At 39.8% G+C, this 21,451-nt stretch overlaps 1 protein-coding gene across 1 annotated transcript in view; it reads right to left on the reverse strand.

Annotated features, from left to right (window-relative positions):
- Positions 1 to 1,079: 1,079 nt before the first annotated feature.
- LOC135108630 (calcium-dependent secretion activator-like) overlaps positions 1,080 to 21,451 on the reverse strand; it is a 108,048-nt gene continuing 87,676 nt past the window's right edge. The window contains exon 8 of the mRNA XM_064019788.1: positions 1,080 to 1,232. Within this exon, the coding sequence (XP_063875858.1) occupies positions 1,163 to 1,232 (70 nt within the window). The 3' untranslated portion in view covers positions 1,080 to 1,162. The remainder of the gene's footprint in view (positions 1,233 to 21,451) is intronic.

Below are 21,451 nucleotides of genomic sequence, written 5' to 3' on the forward strand. Positions count from 1 at the left end.
ACACACACTCTCTCTCTCTCTCTCTCTCTCTCTCTCTCTCTCTCTCTCTCTCTCTCTCTCTCTCTCTCTCTCTCTCTCTCTCTCTCTCTCACTTGTTGAAAAACCTCTTCCACTGATACATTAGTGACATCTTCGCTCATCAATTGCCTTCTGAGGCATTTTACTGGTGTTATGTGTAACTCTGCTAGTTGTATGATTACTTTATGTTGTGTTTTGCCTTTTCTGTTTTGATTTTCTTTGATTTATTTCCATTACATATCCACTCTTCTTGCACCTGCTTTCTCAGTAAATTAAGAATTGTATGTCTTTCAGTTTAGTAATTACTCAATATATTGGACTTATTGTCTAGTCCCTTAAAAGCTAAATTGTGATGAAAACAATATTCATATTTTCTTGTGAATCACTGCACTGCTTCTGTTCTGTATCTTTGACTTTTTGCTTTATGTCCAGCTTCCTCTTGCATATGTTACTACCAGGACTAATATACTATTGCATTCCTAAAATACATATTTTACTTCAGTAATTAATGTCCTTTTCATCAAAATGATCTAATAATCTTATCATTTTCCATTCTTGCAGAGTTCTCATTCCCTCTTCGTTTCCACATTTTTCACCATGTCCTGTATCTAAAATATAAAAATATATGTGGATATTACAGAGGAATAATAGTTACATATAAGACGTATTGTGGCATCATGAACGATATTTATAACTATATTCTCAAAGTCAAATAAGCATTTTCTTTGTAAATATTTTATATTAAGATTGAAAATTCTAATAGTAATTGAAGTACATGTTCCATGATAATAATTATTAGGAAGAAATTAAGACACAAAAGCAAGTTTCATAGATTCATTTTTTTTTCTTTAGTTATTTATTTGGTTGGAGGAGTGAAGAATCTCAAAAGTAATATTGTTTTCATATGACCAAAATATTAGCAACCAATAATTCTCTAAACAACCAACGAGAGTAAATAGCAATTAATAACTACTTCTAGCTTTTCCAGTTTCAACTAAATGTTTTATTTTGACAGGTATTGTTTCCCATTTGGTCGACCAGAAGGTGCCCTTAAAGCCACATTATCTTTACTTGAACGGGTGAGTACTTTGTTAGGAATAGCTAGAAGAAATGATGAACATGTCTTTCAAAATGGGCTGTTATTTCACACAAATGTATTACGCTGATTTCTTGTATGCAGGTGTTGATGAAGGATATAGTTACTCCAGTTCCACCTGAAGAAGTGAGAGGCATGATTAAGAAGTGCCTAGAAAATGCTGCTCTCCTCAACTACACTCGTCTCTCAGCAGAAACCAGAATTGAGGGTTTGTTACTCTTGATCACTATAGTAGTATGAATATAGACTTTAGTTTTCCTTTTCCTATAATGAACATTCACATAAAAAAAAAAAACAGATTTTTTTTCTGTGCTGAAGAAGTTACCTTTAATGAGATAGTGTTCTCCATCATAAATGAAGATTCAGTGACTAATGCTAAAGTAAAATATTTTTAATCCCTAGGTGGTGAATCAACCCTTCAAGGTAAATGCTTTTTGCATGGTTACTACAATTATAGTAACTAGTTATTTATTTATTTAATTATTTATTTATTTATTTACTTATTTATTTGTTCATTTTTATTTATTTATTTATTTTATTTATTTATTTTTATTTATTTATCTATTTATTTATTTATTTATTTTATTCATTTATTTTTTTATTTATTTATCTATTTATTTTATTTATTTATTTAATTATTTATTTTTTACTTTGTACTGTATGTAGTAACAACTGGGATAGCATGTTTTGTTTATGAATATCCCTTACTGGTTACTTCTCCCTTCAATTTCACACTCAGGAATTAAAGGTACAATGCATAACCACAGGAAAGACTTCATTCTTCATTTTTTAATATTGAAAAAAACACAGATAAGCATTTTGCTTTTTATTAAACATTGGATATAATAGACCAAGTGTCCAAGGATGGCAGACAGTAGAATGATGAATACAGTAAAATCCCTCTCATCCGGCATTCGAGTATCCGGCAGCTTCAAGTATCCGGCACATTTTTCCCCGAGCCTTAAAATCAATAAAAAATCAATGTGTACTCATAAAATCTATTAAAATTCCCGCATGAGGCATACTTTGTCCCCTCGCCACCAGAGCGCACTGCTTCGCACCACCTGCGGCCCACTGCACTGTGTTTACTCAGTGACTCAGTCCCGCGTGTGCACTGTTTATCGCCTGACGCCTTCATCATGCCTAAGGTTGTAGAAAAGAGGAAGCGTGTTGTGCTTACACTTAAGCAGCTGATCAGATCAGCTGCTGATTGAGATCAGCTGATCTTTGTTATGGTAAGATGTGTGAGTGTACGGTGGTGATTGTGGTCATAATTTCACTTCTATTCAAGTATCCCGGCTTGTCGGTGGTCCCGTTGGTGCCAGATAAGAGGGATTTTACTGTATACCCATTTAATATATCTTTGTTGTTACATTTTCTTTATGGACTTCCCACAATAATTTTCATGTCTTTCCATGCCCAATGGTATTTTTTTATTATTTCATATTGAAAAAAAAAAAATGGTGTCAGTTTAAACTCAAATGCACATTTTTGAATATCTGTTAACTTCATAATTATATGTGATAGAATCCATAAAATGAAAAAGAAAGAACAAATTACTTAAATTTTTTACTGTTCTTGTTAATTTTTAACATGTCCAACCATTATTACTAATACCATTTTCATTTCCTCCATCCACATCTTATCAATCATCAGTCTCTTCACATCCAGCTTCCATATTCACACATGCACAAGGATGAGTGTCTCAGAACCTATCAAGCACTCTCCTAATAATTGTCACTGAACTTCTTCCCTTGTTTTCCCATACACTGGAATATAATCACATGTCCCATGCATATTTAACAGTCTTTATCATCCCCTTCATCTACACTGTCCCTTGAACTCTTCCTTCAGAATATATCTCTGAATGGTAAACTTGAAGAGATTTATTGTTTTTAAAGTATTTAGTGTTGCATGTTGCTGTGATTGGAATGCTTACCACACATAGATTTTTTTTGTTCCTATGGAAAGAGATTATCAGGAACATCGTGCTACTCTTTGTTCATTCACTGATCTTTCTTATTTTCATATATGTTTATTGTTGCATCCCCACCCCTCACTCCGGGAGGGCGTCTTATCCACACAGGCATGGGTCAAGAAACTAGAGCAGTGGGGCCTCAAATAAGTCACACTTTGAACGCTGGGACAAGACACACACACACACACACACACACACACACAAGGCCGGGGCACAAGGGAAAACATGGGCACTATTTCCTAGGTTTATTGACAAATCCCTCCGCAAGTACACTGCTTTACAAGTTCACAGGGGGCACCCACAAGTCTCCCAGGGCATGACAGGCATTCAACAGGGCACTCAACAGGCAGGGAAACACTTCCAAAGCAGGGCAGGCACACACTGGCTTCCTCTAGGGCCCACACATCCCTCCGCTCTCTCTCTGCCTTCCCACCTCTCCTCTCCCAGTGCTGCCGCCCACACACATACCCCTGGTGTTACACTATCACCCCCCTACAACGCAGATGACCCGGCTGCCCTGACACACACACATACACACAAGAAAATAAGTAGAAATAAATAAATGAAATACACAAAGAAAATTAATCCTCAGAAAACATCACAAAAGTCTCTCATCTACCCTGTTCTAACACCTCTCTGCTGCCGAGGTGGTGGAGGCGTGAGCTGCGGCGAGTCAGCAGCGCCACTCAGGGGGGGGCGGGGCATCTCTAGCCCTAAGTTCAGGGGTCAATGTCACCACTGTCATTTCGCTGTGCTACCTGCTCCACGCTTCATTCCCGTCCTCGGGCAGCCCCTGCCACCTCCTTGTCGCTGCTGCTGGGGCTTACATCCTCGTCCTTCCCCGCCATGGGCCCCAGGAGTAGCGGCCCGAACCATGGTAATGCCACAGCCGGTCCACGTGGACAATTAGACGGTCACTTCCGTCCCCAGCGAATCTGATACGTGACATCAGAGAGGACTGCTTCTCCACCATTGTATGGCCCCTCCCAGGGGCTCTGGACCATTTGGCGAGAGCCCTCGCTTGCAAAGTCCTGCATGAAGCAACGGTAGTGCGTGCACAGGCCCAAGAAGCTTCTGACTTCCGCCACGTTGGTGGGGACGGGGCCACTTCACCATTGCTACCTTCTCTGGATCAGTGCACACACCGTCCCCGACCAACAACATGCCCCAGGAACGGCACCTCGTACTGAAAGAGAGAGCACTTTTTAGGGCTGAGCTTGAGGTTGGCTTTCCTCAGTTGGTGCAGAACCTCCTCCAGCCGCTCCAAACACCCCTCTCCATCAGACGCTCAAAACAACTAGGGGGCGTTGCAGAGACCAAAGGGCATGACATTGAACTGCCACAAGCCCTGACTGAAGGAGAAAGCAGTCTTGGGCTTTTCCTTGAACTGCCACAAGCCCTGACTGAAGGAGAAAGCAGTCTTGGGCTTGTCCTTCTCTGCCATCTCCACCTGGTGGTAACCCAACTTCAGGTTGAGTGTGGAGAACCACCTGGCCCCCACCATCGCGTCGAGCATGTCATCAATCCTCCGGCAGGGGGTAAGAGTCCTTGGCAGTCACGTTATTCAGCGCCCCGTAGTCCACACAGAAGCACTGCATGCCATCCTTCTTAAACCAGGACTACCGCTGATGACAACGGACTGTCCAACTGCTCAGTCAACCCCATGCACCTGCCAGCTCATTGACGGTGCGCTGCATCTCCTCTCACCTGGCTGGTGTGATACGTCGGGGCAGGCTCTTGATGGGTGCACTACCTCCCATCTTGATGCTGTGCTTCACCAACCCCATGTGGCCCATGTTCTTGACACCCCTGCTAAAGACGTCTGGGTACTGAGCCAGGGTATGGTGCACCTTCTCCATCTGCGCCTCCGTCAGGTCAGAGGCACTCCAGTGAGCCAAATCCTCCAGGAAGTCGGGCAGCGTCCTCACAGCAGCCACCTCTAACTAACTCCTCCCCCACTTGAACGAGGCTTTGCCCGACTGCCACTCCGTCAGCCATGCGACCTTCTTACCAATGCCTCCACATCCTGCGCTAAACTGGGACAGTGTCTCGCCCTGCTCCCGAGTCCTCTTCTTCAGGCGAGCCCCAGTACAACCTCGGCCTGGTGGTGGTGCCTGAAGCAGCGCCGAAGGGCCTCTGCCCACACTTCCATCACAGGCGCGTTGGGCTGGCAGCAGGTGCTCCAAGACCTCCACAGCGGGGCCTCGCAGTGCTGTTGCCAACTGAAGCGCCTTCTCAGCCTTGCTCCAGCCCTGGGCAAAGGCTAGCATCTCGAACGGGGTGACGTAAGCCTCCCAGGCTACCTTCCTGTCATACTCCACCAGCTTGCATTTCCCCAAACGCCGGGAAGCTGAAGGACTGAGGGGGTGGAGAACGCGACTTGTGCGGGCAGCTGGTGGGGGCAGCTGGGGAAGGGAGACAGAGGGGGTGATGGTGGTAGAAGGGGGAAGGGGGTTGACTAAGCCCCAGCCTACCACCAGCTGTGCTCAAGGGAGGAGTTCCGATGGTTCCCCAGCCCCTTGAAGCAGCCACCAGCTTTGACATGACACTGCAAGGCCCCCGAGCTGAGGGTTCTTGCCAAGGGCCCCAGACAGGCCCCAGCAGGTCCGCCACCCCAGCGGTTCCCACCAGAACACATGGGGCAGCCTGTTCCTCCGCGCGTGCTGTTGCCAGCTCGCGCTGCTGCTTCTCCGTCCTCATCTCCTCCCTCAGGCCCTGGACCTCACCTTCCAGAGTCTGCACCTTGTCCAGCAGTTCATTCCTGACACTGTGGCAAGCCTGATTGGTGTACTGCTGTGTTTCCGCCTTCAAGGACACGAGGCTGCTCTGTAGCACATCCTCAAGATGGTGGACCTGGTCATCCGCAAGTTGAGCCTGCTCACGTGCCAGCTGATCGGTCCTTTCAGCCTGTTCATGTGCCCTCTGAGCCTGTGGCTCACGGTCCACTGCCATTTCCTGCCTCATACCAGCCAGCATGGCAGCAATCAAGTCCATCTGGCCCGGTTTGACTTCACTCGAGCCGCCCTCGGCCCTGTCATGGTGGTCATCTTGTGACTCCATGATGACTCACAGTCTCACTGCTCACTGTTCCCTGGATCCCACTCTATGACATGACTTGTTGCGCCCACCCCTCACTCCAGGAGGGCGTGTTATCCACACAGGCACGGGTTGAGAAACTAGAGCAGCGGGGCCTCAAATAAGTCACACTCTGAATGCCGGGACAAAGCACATACACACGAGGCCGGGGCACAAGGGAAAACACGGGCACTATTTCCTAGATTTATTGACAAATCCTCTGCAAGTACACTGCTTTACAAGTTCACAGGGGCACCACAGATCTCCCAGGGCACAACAGGCACTCAACAGGCAAGGAAACACTTCCAAAGCAGGCAGGCACACACTGGCTTCCTCTCAGGCAATGCGTCTCTGCTCTCTCTGCTTTCCTGCCTCTCCCAGTGCTGCCACCTCCAACAGTGCTGCCGCCCACACCCATACCCCTGGTGTAACATTATTTTAAGGCAAAAAATATGGGCCATCTCAGTTTTGCCACTATGAAGTATACTTTGAATAACAAGAGGCTCAGGTAATGCCTAGAACAGAATTGAAGTGCAAACAGACATTTAAGGAAGTGCCTTTAATAATGTGCTGGCCACTAATCAAAAATTATATGCATCCTTTAGCAGACAAATGTATGGCATTTGTTGTATAGAGTTGGAAATATATTGCTAAACATGATGCCTAAAGGGCAGAGACTGTGGTCTAGTATGATTCTTTTACTTTCCCCTCCTACATCGTCATAAAAATTTCACCCACACCTTCACAGTTTGCTCACCAAATACCATTGCTTGTGCAGTTTGTGAGAGTATCAGGAGATAATGTCTTTTTCTTGTTCATAATAAAACAAAAAAATAAATAGATAAACATAGAAGCAGGTACAAAGTTGATGTGAACAAACTTTACTGCCATATTATGTACCATGTCCAGGCTGGGGATACATTTCATGCTCTTGTAGTTTGCCAGTCTCATCACCCAGTAAACTTCATTGATGAGTACTATTATATGATTGTTTATAGAAATGTGGTGCTTAAGGATAATTCTTTGTAAATACTTTGCAAATGTTTTGTTTGGTTGAAATATTATTATATGTAAATGCCATGTACAGTTAAAGGACTATTATATGTAAAAGATTTTGTGCAATTGAAAGGTTATTGTATGTACAATAAGCGACTTTCACAATTAGAACTCCTGTCAACAAGAGCATCACATTGCACAAACTGGCAACTCACTCCTTGATCTGAAAAAATCTGCCAGTAGAAAATAACTACATGGCAACTTAAGTTAGCCTCTCATATGTTTTTCAAAACATAGAATAACTGAATCAGTGTTTGATACATTGACATAAGGGAAAGTTATCTTATGTGACTGCTCCTATCTTTGGCTAACAAAATGCCTGTGTTTGTTTTAAACAAAGTTTTCTACTGAGGTGATCTGCAATGCTTGGAAAATATACATGCCAGGATTATATATTATGAATTTTTTTTTTTTTTTTATGTAGGAAGGACATTGGCCAAGGGCAACAAAAATCTAATAAAAAAAATGCCCACTGAAATGTCAGTCCCATAAAAGGGCCAAAGCTGTGGTCAAAAATTGGTGGATAAGTGTCTTGAAACCTTCCTCTTGAAGGAATTCAAGTCATAGGAAGGTGGAAATACAGAAGCAGGCAAGGAGTTCCAGAGTTTACCAGAGAAAGTGATGAATGATTGAGAATACTGGTTAACTCTTGCATTAGAGAGGTGGACAGAATAGTGGTGTGAGAAAGAAGAAAGTCTTGTGCAGCGAGGCCACGGAAAGAGGGGAGGCATGCAGTTAGCAAGATCAGAAGAGCAGTTAGCATGAAAATAGTGGTAGAAGACAGCTAGATATGCAACATTGCGGCAGTGAGAGAGAGGCTGAAGACAGTCAGTTAGAGGAGAGGAGTTGATGAGACGAAAAGCTTTTGATTCCACCCTGTCTAGAAGAGCAGTATGAGTGGAACCCCTCCAGACATGTGAAGCATACTCCATACATGGACGGATGAGGCCCTTGTACAGAGTTAGCAGCTGGGGGGGGTGAGAAAAACTGGCGGAAACGTCTCAGAATACCTAACTTCATAGAAGCTGTTTTAGCTAGAGATGAGATGTGAAGTTTCCAGTTCAGAGTATAAGTAAAGGACAGACCGAGGATGTTCAGTGTAGAAGAGGGGGGACAGTTGAGTGTCATTGAAGAAGAGGGGATAGTTGTCTGGAAGGTTGTGTTGAGTTGAAAGATGGAGGAATTGAGTTTTTGAGGCATTGAACAATACCAAGTTTGCTCTGCCCCAATCAGAAATTTTAGAAAGACCAGAAGTCATGCATTCTGTGGCTTCCCTGTGTGATATGTTTACCTCCTGAAGGGTTGGACGTCTATGAAAAGACGTGGAAAAGTGCAGGGTGGTATCATCAGCGTAGGAGTGGATAGGACAAGAAGTTTGGTTTGAAGATCATTTATGAATAATAAGAAGAGAGTGGGTGACAGGACAGAACCCTGAGGAATGCCACTGTTAATAGATTTAGGAGAAGAACAGTGACCGTTTACCACAGCAGCAATAGAACGGTCAGAAAGAAAACTTGAGATGAAGTTACAGAGAGAAGGATAGAAACCGTAGGAGGGTAGTTTGGAAATCAAAGCTTTGTGCCAGACTCTATCAAAAGCTTTTGATATGTCCAAGGCAACAGGAAAAGTTTCACCAAAATCTCTAAAAGAGGATGACCAAGACTCAGTAAGGAAAGCCAGAAGATCACCAGTAGAGCGACCTTGATGGAACCCATACTGGCGATCAGATAGAAGGTTGTGAAGTGATAGATGTTTAAGAATCTTCCTGTTGAGGATAGATTCAAAAACTTTAGATAGGCAGGAAATTAAAGCAATAGGATAGTAGTTTGAGGGATTAGAACGGTCACCCTTTTTAGGAACAGGTTGAATGTAGGCAAACTTCCGGCAAGAAGGAAAGGTAGATGTTGACAGACAGAGCTGAAAGAGTTTGACTAGGCAAGGTGCAAGCACGGAGGCACAGTTTCGGAGAACAATAGGAGGGACCCCATCAGGTCCATAAGCCTTCCGGGGGTTTAGGCCAGCGAGGGCATGGAAAACATCATTGCGAAGAATTTTAATAGGTGGCATGAAGTAGTCAGAGGGTGGAGGAGAGGGAGGAACAAGCCCAGAATCGTCCAAGGTAGAGTTTTTAGCAAAGGTTTGAGCAAAGAGTTCAGCTTTAGAAATAGATGTGATAGCAGTGGTGCCATCTGGTTGAAGTAGAGGAGGGAAAGAAGAAGAAGCAAAGTTATTGGAGATATTTTTGGCTAGATGCCAGAAATCATGAAGGGAATTAGATCTTGAAAGGTTTTGACATTTTCTGTTAATGAAGGAGTTTTTGGCTAGTTGGAGAACAGACTTGGCATGGTTCCGGGCAGAAATATAAAGTGCATGAGATTCTGGTGATGGAAGGCTTAAGTACCTTTTGTGGGCCACCTCTCTATCATGTATAGCACGAGAACAAGCTGTGTTAAACCAAGGTTTAGAAGGTTTAGGACGAGAAAAAGAGTGAGGAATGTACGCCTCCATGCCAGACACTATCACCTCTGTTATGCGCTCAGCACACAAAGACGGGTCTCTGACACGGAAGCAGTAGTCATTCCAAGGAAAATCAGCAAAATTCCTCCTCAGGTCCCCCCAACTAGCAGAGGCAAAACGCCAGAGGCACCTTCGCTTAGGGGGATCATGAGGAGGGATTGGAGCAATAGGACAAGATAAAGATATGAGATTGTGATCGGAAGAGCCCAACGGAGAAGAAAGGGTGACAGCATAAGCAGAAGGATTAGAGGTCAGGAAAAGGTCAAGAATGTTGGGCGTATCTCCAAGTCGGTCAGGAATACGAGTAGGGTGTTGCACCAAATGCTCTAGGTCATGGAGGATAGCAAAATTGTAGGCTAGTTCACCAGGATGGTCAGTGAAGGGAGAGGAAAGCCAAAGCTGGTGGTGAACATTGAAGTCTCCAAGAATGAAGATCTCTGCAAAAGGGAAGAGGGTCAGAATGTGCTCCACTTTGGAAGTTAAGTAGTCAAAGAATTTCTTATAGTCAGAGGAGTTAGGAGAGAAGTATACAGCACAGATAAATTTAGTATGAGAGTGACTCTGTAGTCGTAGCCAGATGGTGGAAAACTCGGAAGATTCAAGAGCGTGGGCACGAGAGCAGGTTAAGTCATTGCGCACATAAACGCAGCATACAGCTTTGGATCAAAAATGAGGATAGAGAAAGTAGGAGGGAACAGAAAAGGCCTCAGACACCTGAGTTTCAGTGAGGAAAAGAAGATGAGGTTTAGAAGAGGAGAGGTGGTGTTCTACAGATTGAAAATTAGATCTTAGACTGCGAATGTTGCAGAAGTTAATGAAGAAAAAGTTGAGGGGGGTGTCAAGACACTTAGGGTCATCGACTGAAAGGCAGTCCGACCTGGGGACATTTATGGTCCCCTCCCCAGATGGGGACTCCGAGGCTGGTGTAGGAGTCGCCATGATGATTTTAAAATTTTTGAGTGAAGGGTGTGTGTGTTATTAGGTGCTTGTAGTTTTGTGTGTAGGAAGAGAGTTGTCTGTAGAGGGCAGGCTGTGACTGCCCCCTTGTGTTGTGAGACACAAAGGGAAACGTTCAGTGAGGTCACAGCTGGGTTTAATGATAAGTTCACAGCACCCCCCTGAACAGTGCTGTAGACCTCACTGGGAGTAATTATCGTTTTAGCAGGTGTCTACTGCCTACTCCTCCTACAATGAATGTTAGGGTTTGACTAGAATGGTTAAATGAATAGAAAAATAAGCCATATTACTATTGGCAATGAAAATACTCTGAGTGTGTTGAAGAAATAGAGTGATGAGCAACATGAGAATGTGCCTCACCACAAACGTGGTGGTGGGTTGCCTCAAAATATTTTTAATTTTATTTTTAATTTTTTTTTTAATTTTTTAAATTTAAAAAATTTTTTTTTTTATTTATTTATTTATTTATTTTTTGCTTTAAGTTGAGGATATGCCTTTAACTGTCTCCTCATACTATGCATGGTGTTGTCAAACATTTTGGGGAAGCCCACCACCATCCTCATGTCCCTCTTTGCTCCATTTCTTCACCAATGCACTCACAGTCTTTTTCACTGCCAATAGTTATATAGCTTATTTTTCTATTCATTTCACCATTCTAATGAAACTCTTAACATTCATACTCTGTAATCATGGCCAGTATATTTTCCAAGCAAAGCACATCACCTCATTAGAACACTTTGTTTAAAGCAAACATAACTTTCCCTTAAGTTAATACATCAGACACTGAATCAGTTATTCTGTGCTCTCAAAAGCATACAATGAACTAACCTAAGTTGCCATATATTTATTTTCTCCAGCAGATTTTTTTTTCAGACCAAGGAGGAGCAAGTTGCCAGTTTGTGCAATGTGACACTTTCATTGGCAGGAGTTCTAATCCCGAATGTTGCTGACTGTAAAGTGTTAACAGTCAAAAGAAGATCAGTGAATGTATTTTGGTTTTTGGTCTACTTGTAGACCTACTGGATTTTTCAGACAGCTCTCCTTGTCCTCTTTGTGCTAACACTTGCACTAGACATTTCCATCTCTGGCTCTGTTTATTCTCCTACTGGGCCTCTGGTTTATAAGTTCTTACAAATAAATACCTTGGCTGTCACTCTTCCCCTTTCATCTGCCTGCTACTACTTGAGATTCATCCTGACATCCCATAGATGATACAATATTATATCACTGCACTTACTACTCCTTTCTGACACTTTTACCATCTTCATTAATTTCTGTATCTTTATATCAACATGTGATGACTGCATGTGATTGTGATGAAAGATTCTTGCAAATATTGGAAACATAACAGGTGCTGAACTCAGCATTAAGTATGGGAATTCAAAGTCATATCAGCAATCCATCCTTTTGTATCCTAAATATGCATAAAAATCTATGACACCACTGGCACATGATAAAAATTGAGCCAGGGAGGAGGAAAAAACACCTTTGTCTACAAAAAACACATTAACTATGCTTTGAAATTTAAACAGTATGGCTATTTACACTAATTATGTAATTATTATTATTTTTTCCTTCCACAAAGGATCTAAGTGGTGAGAATGCTGTGTCAGCTAGCAGGAAATTGGATGACCTAATCCACCTGGCAGAGCTTTGTGTTGACCTCTTGCAGCAGAATGAAGAGCACCATGCTGAGGTATGGAGATGAACTCAGTCACCTGTTTAGTATATGATGTCCATATTTGCAATATTAACCTTGAGAAAGCTTAAAATCAGAATTCAGTTTTATATATATGTGTATATATATATATATATATATATATATATATATATATATATATATATATATATATATATATATATATATATATATATATATATATATATATATATATATATATATATATATATATATATATATATATATATATATATATATATATATATATATATATATATATATATATATATATATATATATATATATATATATATATATATATATATATATATATATATATATATATATATATATATATATATATATATATATATATATATATATATATATATATATATATATATATATATATATATATATAAATCTTATCTTGCAGTCATAATTTTATGAAAGCCAGGTAAATGGTCTGAAGTTATAGTCAGTAGTCAAATAAGCTGCAGCATTGTTGAGTTTTCCTCGAATTTCATTTCTTCTTATCTGTTGATTGTTTGTCATGTTTTATAAGGAGAGTAACTTACTGGTTCAATACTGATGTGATTAGCTGTCTGAACTAAGATGCCTACCCCACCCAGTCATCCATAATCCCCATACACACACGCACACACACACACACACACACACACACACACACACACACACACACACACACACACACACACACACACACACACACGTGACATCAAGAAACGCAGCTTCCCATATACAACTATTGAAATCTGGAATGATTTGAAGGAGGAGGTGGCAAACAGTGTACACATGTTTAAAGAGAAACTAGATAAATATGCTTATGGAGACAGGACAAAATGGGCTTTGGCTCATGCCCTGTACAATACAGCTAGGTAAATACACACAACTTGGTTAAAATACACACACTGAAAGGCACATAAACAGGATATTCAGCTCTACATACAGCTTGTTAACAAACATTAGTCTAGTGTTTAACTATATATTTAGATAAAGAAATTATGAAAAATCATAACAAGTATGATATGTCCTAAATTGGAATACACAGCAGTAGTTTGGGCTCCACATAAAAAAAAAAAGATATAGGGAAACTGGAAAGAATACAGAGGATAGCAACAAAGATGGTACCAGAAATTAAAGACTCAAGCTATGAAGAAAGCCTTGAAGATATGGGATTATCAACACTACAAGAGAGAAGAGAAAGAGGAGACCTGATAACAATGTACAAATTAGTAAGCAATATAGAAAGAATAGACAGAAATGACCTGGTACTATAGATGGAGGAAGGAGAGAGGGATATACAAGTGGGCATGGGAAGAAAATAAAGAGTGGATGTTTGAGTGACATCAAGAAATACAGCTTCCTGTATCAAACTGTTGAAATCTGGAATGATTTGAAGAAAGAGGTGGTTGTGGCAAACAGTGTACACATGTTTAAAGAGAAACTGGTTAAATACGGATATAGAAAGGAGACAAAATGAGCTTTGGCTCATGCCCTGTATAATACAACTAGGTAAATACACACTTCATAGTGTACTGGTTAGCATACTTGGCTCACAACTGAGGAGGCCTGGGTTCAAGTCCCAGGCATGGCAAAGCAAATTGGCAAGCCTGCTAATGTGTAGCCCCTGTTCACCTAGCAGCAAATAGGTCTGGGATGTAACCCCAAAGGGTTGTGACCTTGCTGTCCCAGAGTGTGGTGTGTGAGTGGTCTCAGTTCTACCCAAAGGTAGGTCAGTACAAACTCTGAGCTCTTTCCGTAGGGGAACAGCTGGCTGGGTGATGAGCAGACAATTGTAGATGAATGACACACACACACATACACACTTATCTCAATGCCACTTGATGTATGAGAAAAGATGAAAAGAAATAGAGATACCAACACATGAAGAAAGAAAAGGAGGAAAGAAATAGTCATAATACATAGATTGATTAAGAGACTGATAAAAATTGAAGAGATCTGTAATTGTTAAAATAAAGAGATGCTGGATAATTGAAAGGACATAAAAGATGAGAAAATGGAGTGGAGGGTTTGAATTATTAAAATAAAGAACAGCTCCTTACATATAGATCTAGGTATGTAGAACAGACTGAAAAAAGAGGAAGTAGAGCAAGGAGTGTATATCAATTTAAAGGAAAAGCTGGACAAATACAGATGCAAAGACAGGACCACACAAAAGTAGCTCAGGATCTGTAGACTACATCTTAGCAAATACCTACAGAAACACACACACACACACACACACACACACACACACACACACACATTTATATTATAAAGACATGAACTATAACTGTCCACTAGGAAAAAGCAACCATGTCATGATAAGGTTTTGTATTAAAGAAAAAAGAGAGGAAAGTAGATATGAAGATTATAAAAGTGAAAGATTTGATTATGGTAAGTTAAGTTTTGAACAAATGAGGAGATACTTTGGTGAAGCGGACTGGAGTACACTTATCACAGCAAGTAATGTGCAAAAGAAGTGGGAAGCTTTCATCAATATTTACGAAGAGGGAGTGAAAAGATATGTACCGAAAGTAGAGACAAAGAGAAGATATAACAATGACTAGTATAATAGAAGATGTGAAATAGCTAGGGAGGAGAGGGAAACGGCATGGAATAGATGGCGAAGGAAAAATACGCAGGAGCTATGGCAAAACTACACAACTACAAGAAATGAATATGTAAGGGTTATTAGAGAAGAAAGGAAATATTATGAGAAAGATGTTATAGACAAATGCAAAGAGGAACCAAAACTATTCTTCAGATATGTGAACAGCAAAATGAAAAATAGAGAAGGAATAGGCAGAATGAAGGTGAATGGTCAAATGTGTGAGGATCCGGCTGAATTGGCAGAGATAATGAATGTGAGTTTTCAATCAGTATTCACAAAAGAGAGAACATTTGTGTGGCAGAGTGAGATGAGTGAGGAAATGGGTCTGGGGGAAATCCAAGTGACTGAAGAGGATGTCCAGAAACAGATAGAGGGACTAGACATTAGGAAGGCCCCTGGACCTGATGGAGTGTCAGGATGGATACTAAAAGAGCGCAATCAGCAGCTGACATGGGTAATGCATAATATTATTGAGAGCTCCCTAATTGAAAGTAGAGTCCCAATTGAATGGAAGAGAGCCAACATAGTGCCAATCTACAAAGGTGGTAGTAAAGAGGAGCTCTTAAACTATAGACCTGTGTCTCTAACAAGTATGGTGTGCAAAATGTGTCAAAGATTGGTGAAGGATAAATGGATGCAGTACCTAGAAGAAAATGAAGTGATAATAAAGCAACAATTTGGATTTAGGAGAGGGAGATCATGTGTTACAAACTTTACTGAGTTTTTATTCTAGAGCGTTGGATATAATGCAAGAAAGAGATGGATAGGCAGATTGTGTTTATTTAGACCTGAAGAAGGCCTTTGATAAAGTGCGACACGGGAAATTGTTGTGGAAGTTGAAGCATAATGGTGGGCTACAGGGGGGCCTGCTGAGATGGATAGAAAATTTCTTGACAAACAGAGAAATGAGAACAGTAGTAAAAGATAAAAAAATCATCATGGAGGGAAGTCATAAGTGGAGTACCCCAAGTCTCAGTACTTGCACCAATCATGTTTGCAGTCTATATAAATGATATGATGGAGAGTGTGAACAGCTACATGAGCCTTTTTGCAGATGATGCAAAGTTGCTGAAGAAAGTTGAGAGTGCAGAGGACTGTGGAACATTACAAGAAGACCTGAACAAGATATCAGAGTGGAGTTATAGATGGGAAATGGAATTTAATTTAAAGAAGTGTAAAGTGATAGAATTTGGAAAAAGTATTTTTTTTTTTTTTTTTTTTTATGTAGGAAGGATACTGGCCAAGGGCAACAAAAATCTAATAAAAAAAATGCCCACTGAAATGCCAGTCCCTAAAAGGGTCAAAGCAGTGGTCAAAAATTGGTGGATAAGTGTCTTGAAACCTCCCTCTTGAAGGAATTCAAGTCATAGGAAGGTGGAAATAAGAAGCAGGCAAGGAGTTCCAGAGTTTACCAGAGAAAGGGATGAATGATTGAGAATACTGGTTAACTCTTGCGTTAGAGAGGTGGACAGAATAGGAGTGAGAGAAAGAAGAAAGTCTTGTGCAGCGAGGCCGCGGAAGGAGGGGAGGCATGCAGTTAGCAAGATCAGAAGAGCAGTTAGCATGAAAATAGCGGTAGAAGACAGCAAGAGAAGAGTGAAAGGAAATTATGTATTTACCTAGTTGTATTTACCTAGTTGTGCTTTATGGGAAAAGAGCTATGGTCATGCTGTCCCATCTCTATATCTTTTAATATCCAACTTAGCCTTGAATCCATGTATACTTTCTGCATTTACTATCTCCTCATCCAGACTGTTCCATACATCAATACTTCTATATGGGAAACTATACTTTTTGACATCTCTTCTACAAGCACTCCTCTTCAGCCTCTTTCCATGTCCTCTAGTGTTTCGTGTATCCCAGACCATTAAGTTGCTCCGGTCTACCTCCTCTACTCCCTCATATGCTTTATATATTGCAATCAAATCTCCCCTTTCTCTCCTCTTTTCCAAAGTTGGTAGATGTATCCTTGCCAGTCTCTCTTCATATGACAAGTCCCTGATACTTGGTACCAACTTCATAGCTGCTCTCTGAACTCTCTCCAACCTCCTTATATCCTTTTTCTTGTATGGCGACCACACTACTGCTGCATATTCTAGTCTAGGTCTTATCAGCGACACGATCATCTTCCTGACCATCTCTTCATCCATATATGCAAAGGCCTGCCTTATTCTTCTCTACAAGCTATAGGTTTCTCCTGTAATTTTGCTAATGTGTTTCTCCAGGTTCAGTATTGATGTATGGAACAGTCTGGATGAGGAAATAGTAAATGCAGAAAGTATACATGGATTCAAGGCTAAGTTGGATATTAAAAGATATGGAGACGGGACAGCACAAGCATACCTCTTTTCCCATAAAGCACAACTAAGTAAATACAACTAGGTAAATACACACAGATTATGGGGAGTTTTCTAAGTTACAAAATTAATGAAAAAAAAATTTTCAGGAAGAAAGATGAAATACAACAAGTAAAAATACTTCATCGAAGTGGAAAAATGTCTAGACTTCTAATTTTGTTCAAAACATCTTATCCAGCCAAATTGTTTTAATATCAAACAAATATGTTTACATAATTTCAAGACTATCAAACAACTTGTAAATGTTGATTGTTGCAAAGATTTCAAACAGATGTAAACAAAAGTTGGGTAAATAAGGGTAAGAGTGGAATACAGGTTCAATGTTTGAAAATAGGAAGGGGTAAGTAAAGAAAATATCATAAAAGGAAAGAAAGAAGAATATCAATAACATAAGAGTACATATGTTCAGAAATGTATAGAAAGCATCATTTTATCCTATGAATGATGCCTATGATACAATAGTCTACAATATTCAGCTAGGATTTCATCACCTTACATGAAAATACACATATGGGAGTCATAGAGAATATGAAGACCATTTAATATACTAGGTTCAACTTTAAAGCAATTATTGTATCTAAATAAAACGAATGAGCATAGAAAGAGTGAAAAAATGCGGAAAAAGAAGACCTTCTGATAAGGGATGATATTTGTGTGTTATTTTCTCTTTATTTCAGTTTCCCTACATGGTATTAGGAAAGACTTCTTTCCTAATGTTCAGTAGTTTCATCCGCAAAGTATCACATAGCTCATTTCCTTCCAGTATGCCAATAAGCAGGTAATTCTTAGTATCAAATATGGCAGCTACACGGTGGGTTCATATTGGGCAGTAGAGGCGACTACGCATGATACACAAGCAGATGCACCCTGGGAGGAGTTTTCATCATGAATTGTATGAGCTAAATTCTCTGATAACAGCATTAATTTATCTACTTAAGAAATTACATACAATATGAAAGGAAGCTTTCTGAAACTATTCTTGTTACTGAGAATACTGTATCACTTAAAAGGATAATATTTACATATCACTGCTTTATTTCTACTGAGGGACAAACACTGATTTGATACAACTCAAGCTTAACCTCCTCTACACTGAATGCACCTGCTTTAGATTTTCCGAAACTCACCTTAATCTTGGGGACAGGCACTCGAAAACTTTGTATCTTTTACGTCCACTAAGACTTAGATTTTCCAAGCTGCCATCTGACCTGTGGAAAACATCTGCTCATTGGAAGAATAGTTAGAACAGTACCACAGTTAACTTTTCAAGATTATCAGTGTCCAGTAAATAATGAGGAAATTATCAAAACTAGCCACTGAAGTTAAAAAAAATTATGTAACTAAAACACTTTGATATATTTAATAATTTGATGAAAAGTATAATTATGTTCCTTACAAAGACTTAATATCCAATGATGTATTTAAAAGAAAACAATATTCTATATGTACTACAAATAAAAGTGTTGAAAGCTCAACACATTATTTGAAAAAGTGCCTTTAATGACTGATACCATTAAGGTCACTATAATACAAAAAATAGTCACTTCATTGCCTAATACAGTAAGGTTTTGCGTTCTTTAGCTCATCCAATGCTAACATCGTACATTTACAAAACCTATGTTTTCCATACCAAGCATTTGCACTCATATGACATCTCTTCTCCCAGTTTCAATGAAGTGTATGGTAGGAAACTTGGATCCTTATGACAATGCCACATAAATTCTGACCTTTACTCATTGGTTTGAAGTAATAAGGACAGATATGACAGCTGACATTGCCTCACATTTGACTCTGTACTTTTACCAGTTTATCACAATGCTTTTTCACACAAAAGGCATTTCCATGTCTCTATTCACGTCTCTTTCTCTTTAGAGAGAGAGAGAGAGAGAGAGAGAGAGAGAGAGAGAGAGAGAGAGAGAGAGAGAGAGAGAATCAGTTGGTGATAATATGGCTGTGTTTGCCCTGTGCAACTAGAAGAAATGCCATCCAACTAACTTGCAGGTTTCTGTCAGGTAAATTCTTGATTTCACTTAGCATTAGGGTGGGATTTTGCCAAGAGATTAGAAAAAAATCAAATAAAAAAAAAATAAAAAAAAAGCATGGATCATGCATGTTACATACTGTGTATGTTAATGCTGTAATAGTTAAAAATCATTCCCATAACTGCTTTGGTATATTCTTTCTTAAGAGCTATTAACAGCCTTTTATAACCTATTCAATTAATCTTATTTCCTCAAGTCATATCCCACAATTCAATTCAAAGTTACTGATGTAGTAGTGATTTGGTTCTCTGAATACATTGTTGAATTCTTTCATTTATTGATGAACCTAATTGTGGGATCTCAGCAATCTGTATATTTATAATATTCATACTGCTCTCTTGAAATGGTTTATGGGCACTTCTAGAGCTTGTAGGTTAGAAGCATACACAGGACATTCCTATTTGCTCAGAGTCAGAGTGGGCCATGAATGAAGGTATCAGTGATATACAATGGTGCTGAACTAATTTTTCATCCTATAAGAGTCCACAGCAGGGCAAGGCCTCTTCACATGGCTAGAACACACTGAGCTATATACCAAGCCACAATACTAGCAATATGGTTATGAAATGCATAATTTGTTCACATGAATGAACAGCAGACACTCATGAAGAAAAAATCACAACAAACATTTGGATGAGTCAATGATACCAAAACCATATTCCCATCATTTCCATCAGTAAAGGGAACATTGTGTGAACGAAATTGTTTGATTTGTACCAAATAACTCACAGAATCACCAGCAATGGGCATATTAGCTTCTGATAAGACATATATGTGTGTGTGTGTGTGTGTGTGTGTGTGTGTGTGTGTATTTACCTGGTTACATTTACCAAGCTGTATTGTACAGGGCATGAGACAAAGCTCATTTTGTCCTGTCTCCATAACCCTATTTATCCAGTTTCTTTTTAAACATGTGTACACTGTTTGCCACAACCATTTCTTCCTTCAAATCATTCCAGTTTCCAATAGTCTGATACAGGAAACCATATTTCTTGAAGTCTCTCAAACATCCACTCTTCTTTAATTTCTTCTCATGCCCCTTTGTCCATCTCTCTCTCTCTCCATCTCTATCTTGTAGCAAGTAATTTCTGTCTATTCTTTTTATATTGTTTACTAATTTGTACATTGTTATCAGGTCTCCTCTTCCTCTTCACTCTTGTAGTTTTGGTAATCCCAACTTTTCAAGTCTTTCTTGATAGTTTAAGTCTTTCAATTCTGGTACCATCTTTGTCACTATTCTCTGTATTCTTCCCAGTTTCTGCATATCGTTTTTTTTCTATGTGGAACCCAAAATACTGCTTCAAATTCTAATTTGGGTTGTATCAAGCTTGTTATGATTTTCTTGATAATTTATTTATCTAAATAGTTAAATGCCACCTTAATGTTTGTTGACAAGCTGTATGTAGAGCTGAATATTTTGTTTATGTCCCTTTCAGGTGATAGTGTCCTGGATCATTACTCAAAAATATTTTTCTTCATTGCTTTTTGTTATTATTTCTCCTTTCATTTTGTGATTCCATGAAGGTCTCTTTTTACTTTATCCTATTTCCAACATGCGACATTTTCTGGCATTAAATTCTAGTTCCATCTTTGGCTCCATGCATGTATCTTGTCAACATCCTTTTGTAACTCCTTGCAGTCATTTTCATCCTTTATTATTTTCATTATTTTTGCATCATCAGCAAAATGGCTTATATAACTATTTAGATCCTCTGTCATATCATTTTCATATATCTGAAACATAAAAGGTGCCAACACAGATCCTTGCAGTACCCCACTTGTCACTTCGTGACAACTTGAATTAGTGTCTCTGATTAATGTTCTCATTTCCCTCCCTTGTAAATAATAATCCATCCATCTCAATACTGCTCCCTTTAGTCCTCCTTCATTCTCTAACTTCCACATAAGGCTTTCATGGAAAACTTTATCAAATGCTTTTTTGAGATCCAGGTATACTGCATTATCTCATCCATCCCTCTCTTGCACTTATATAAAAACTCAGTAGATTTGTGACACAGGATCTCCCTTTCCTGAAT

The sequence above is a fragment of the Scylla paramamosain genome, chromosome 17 (genome assembly GCF_035594125.1).
Source record: "Scylla paramamosain isolate STU-SP2022 chromosome 17, ASM3559412v1, whole genome shotgun sequence".
Lineage (NCBI taxonomy): Eukaryota > Metazoa > Arthropoda > Malacostraca > Decapoda > Portunidae > Scylla > Scylla paramamosain.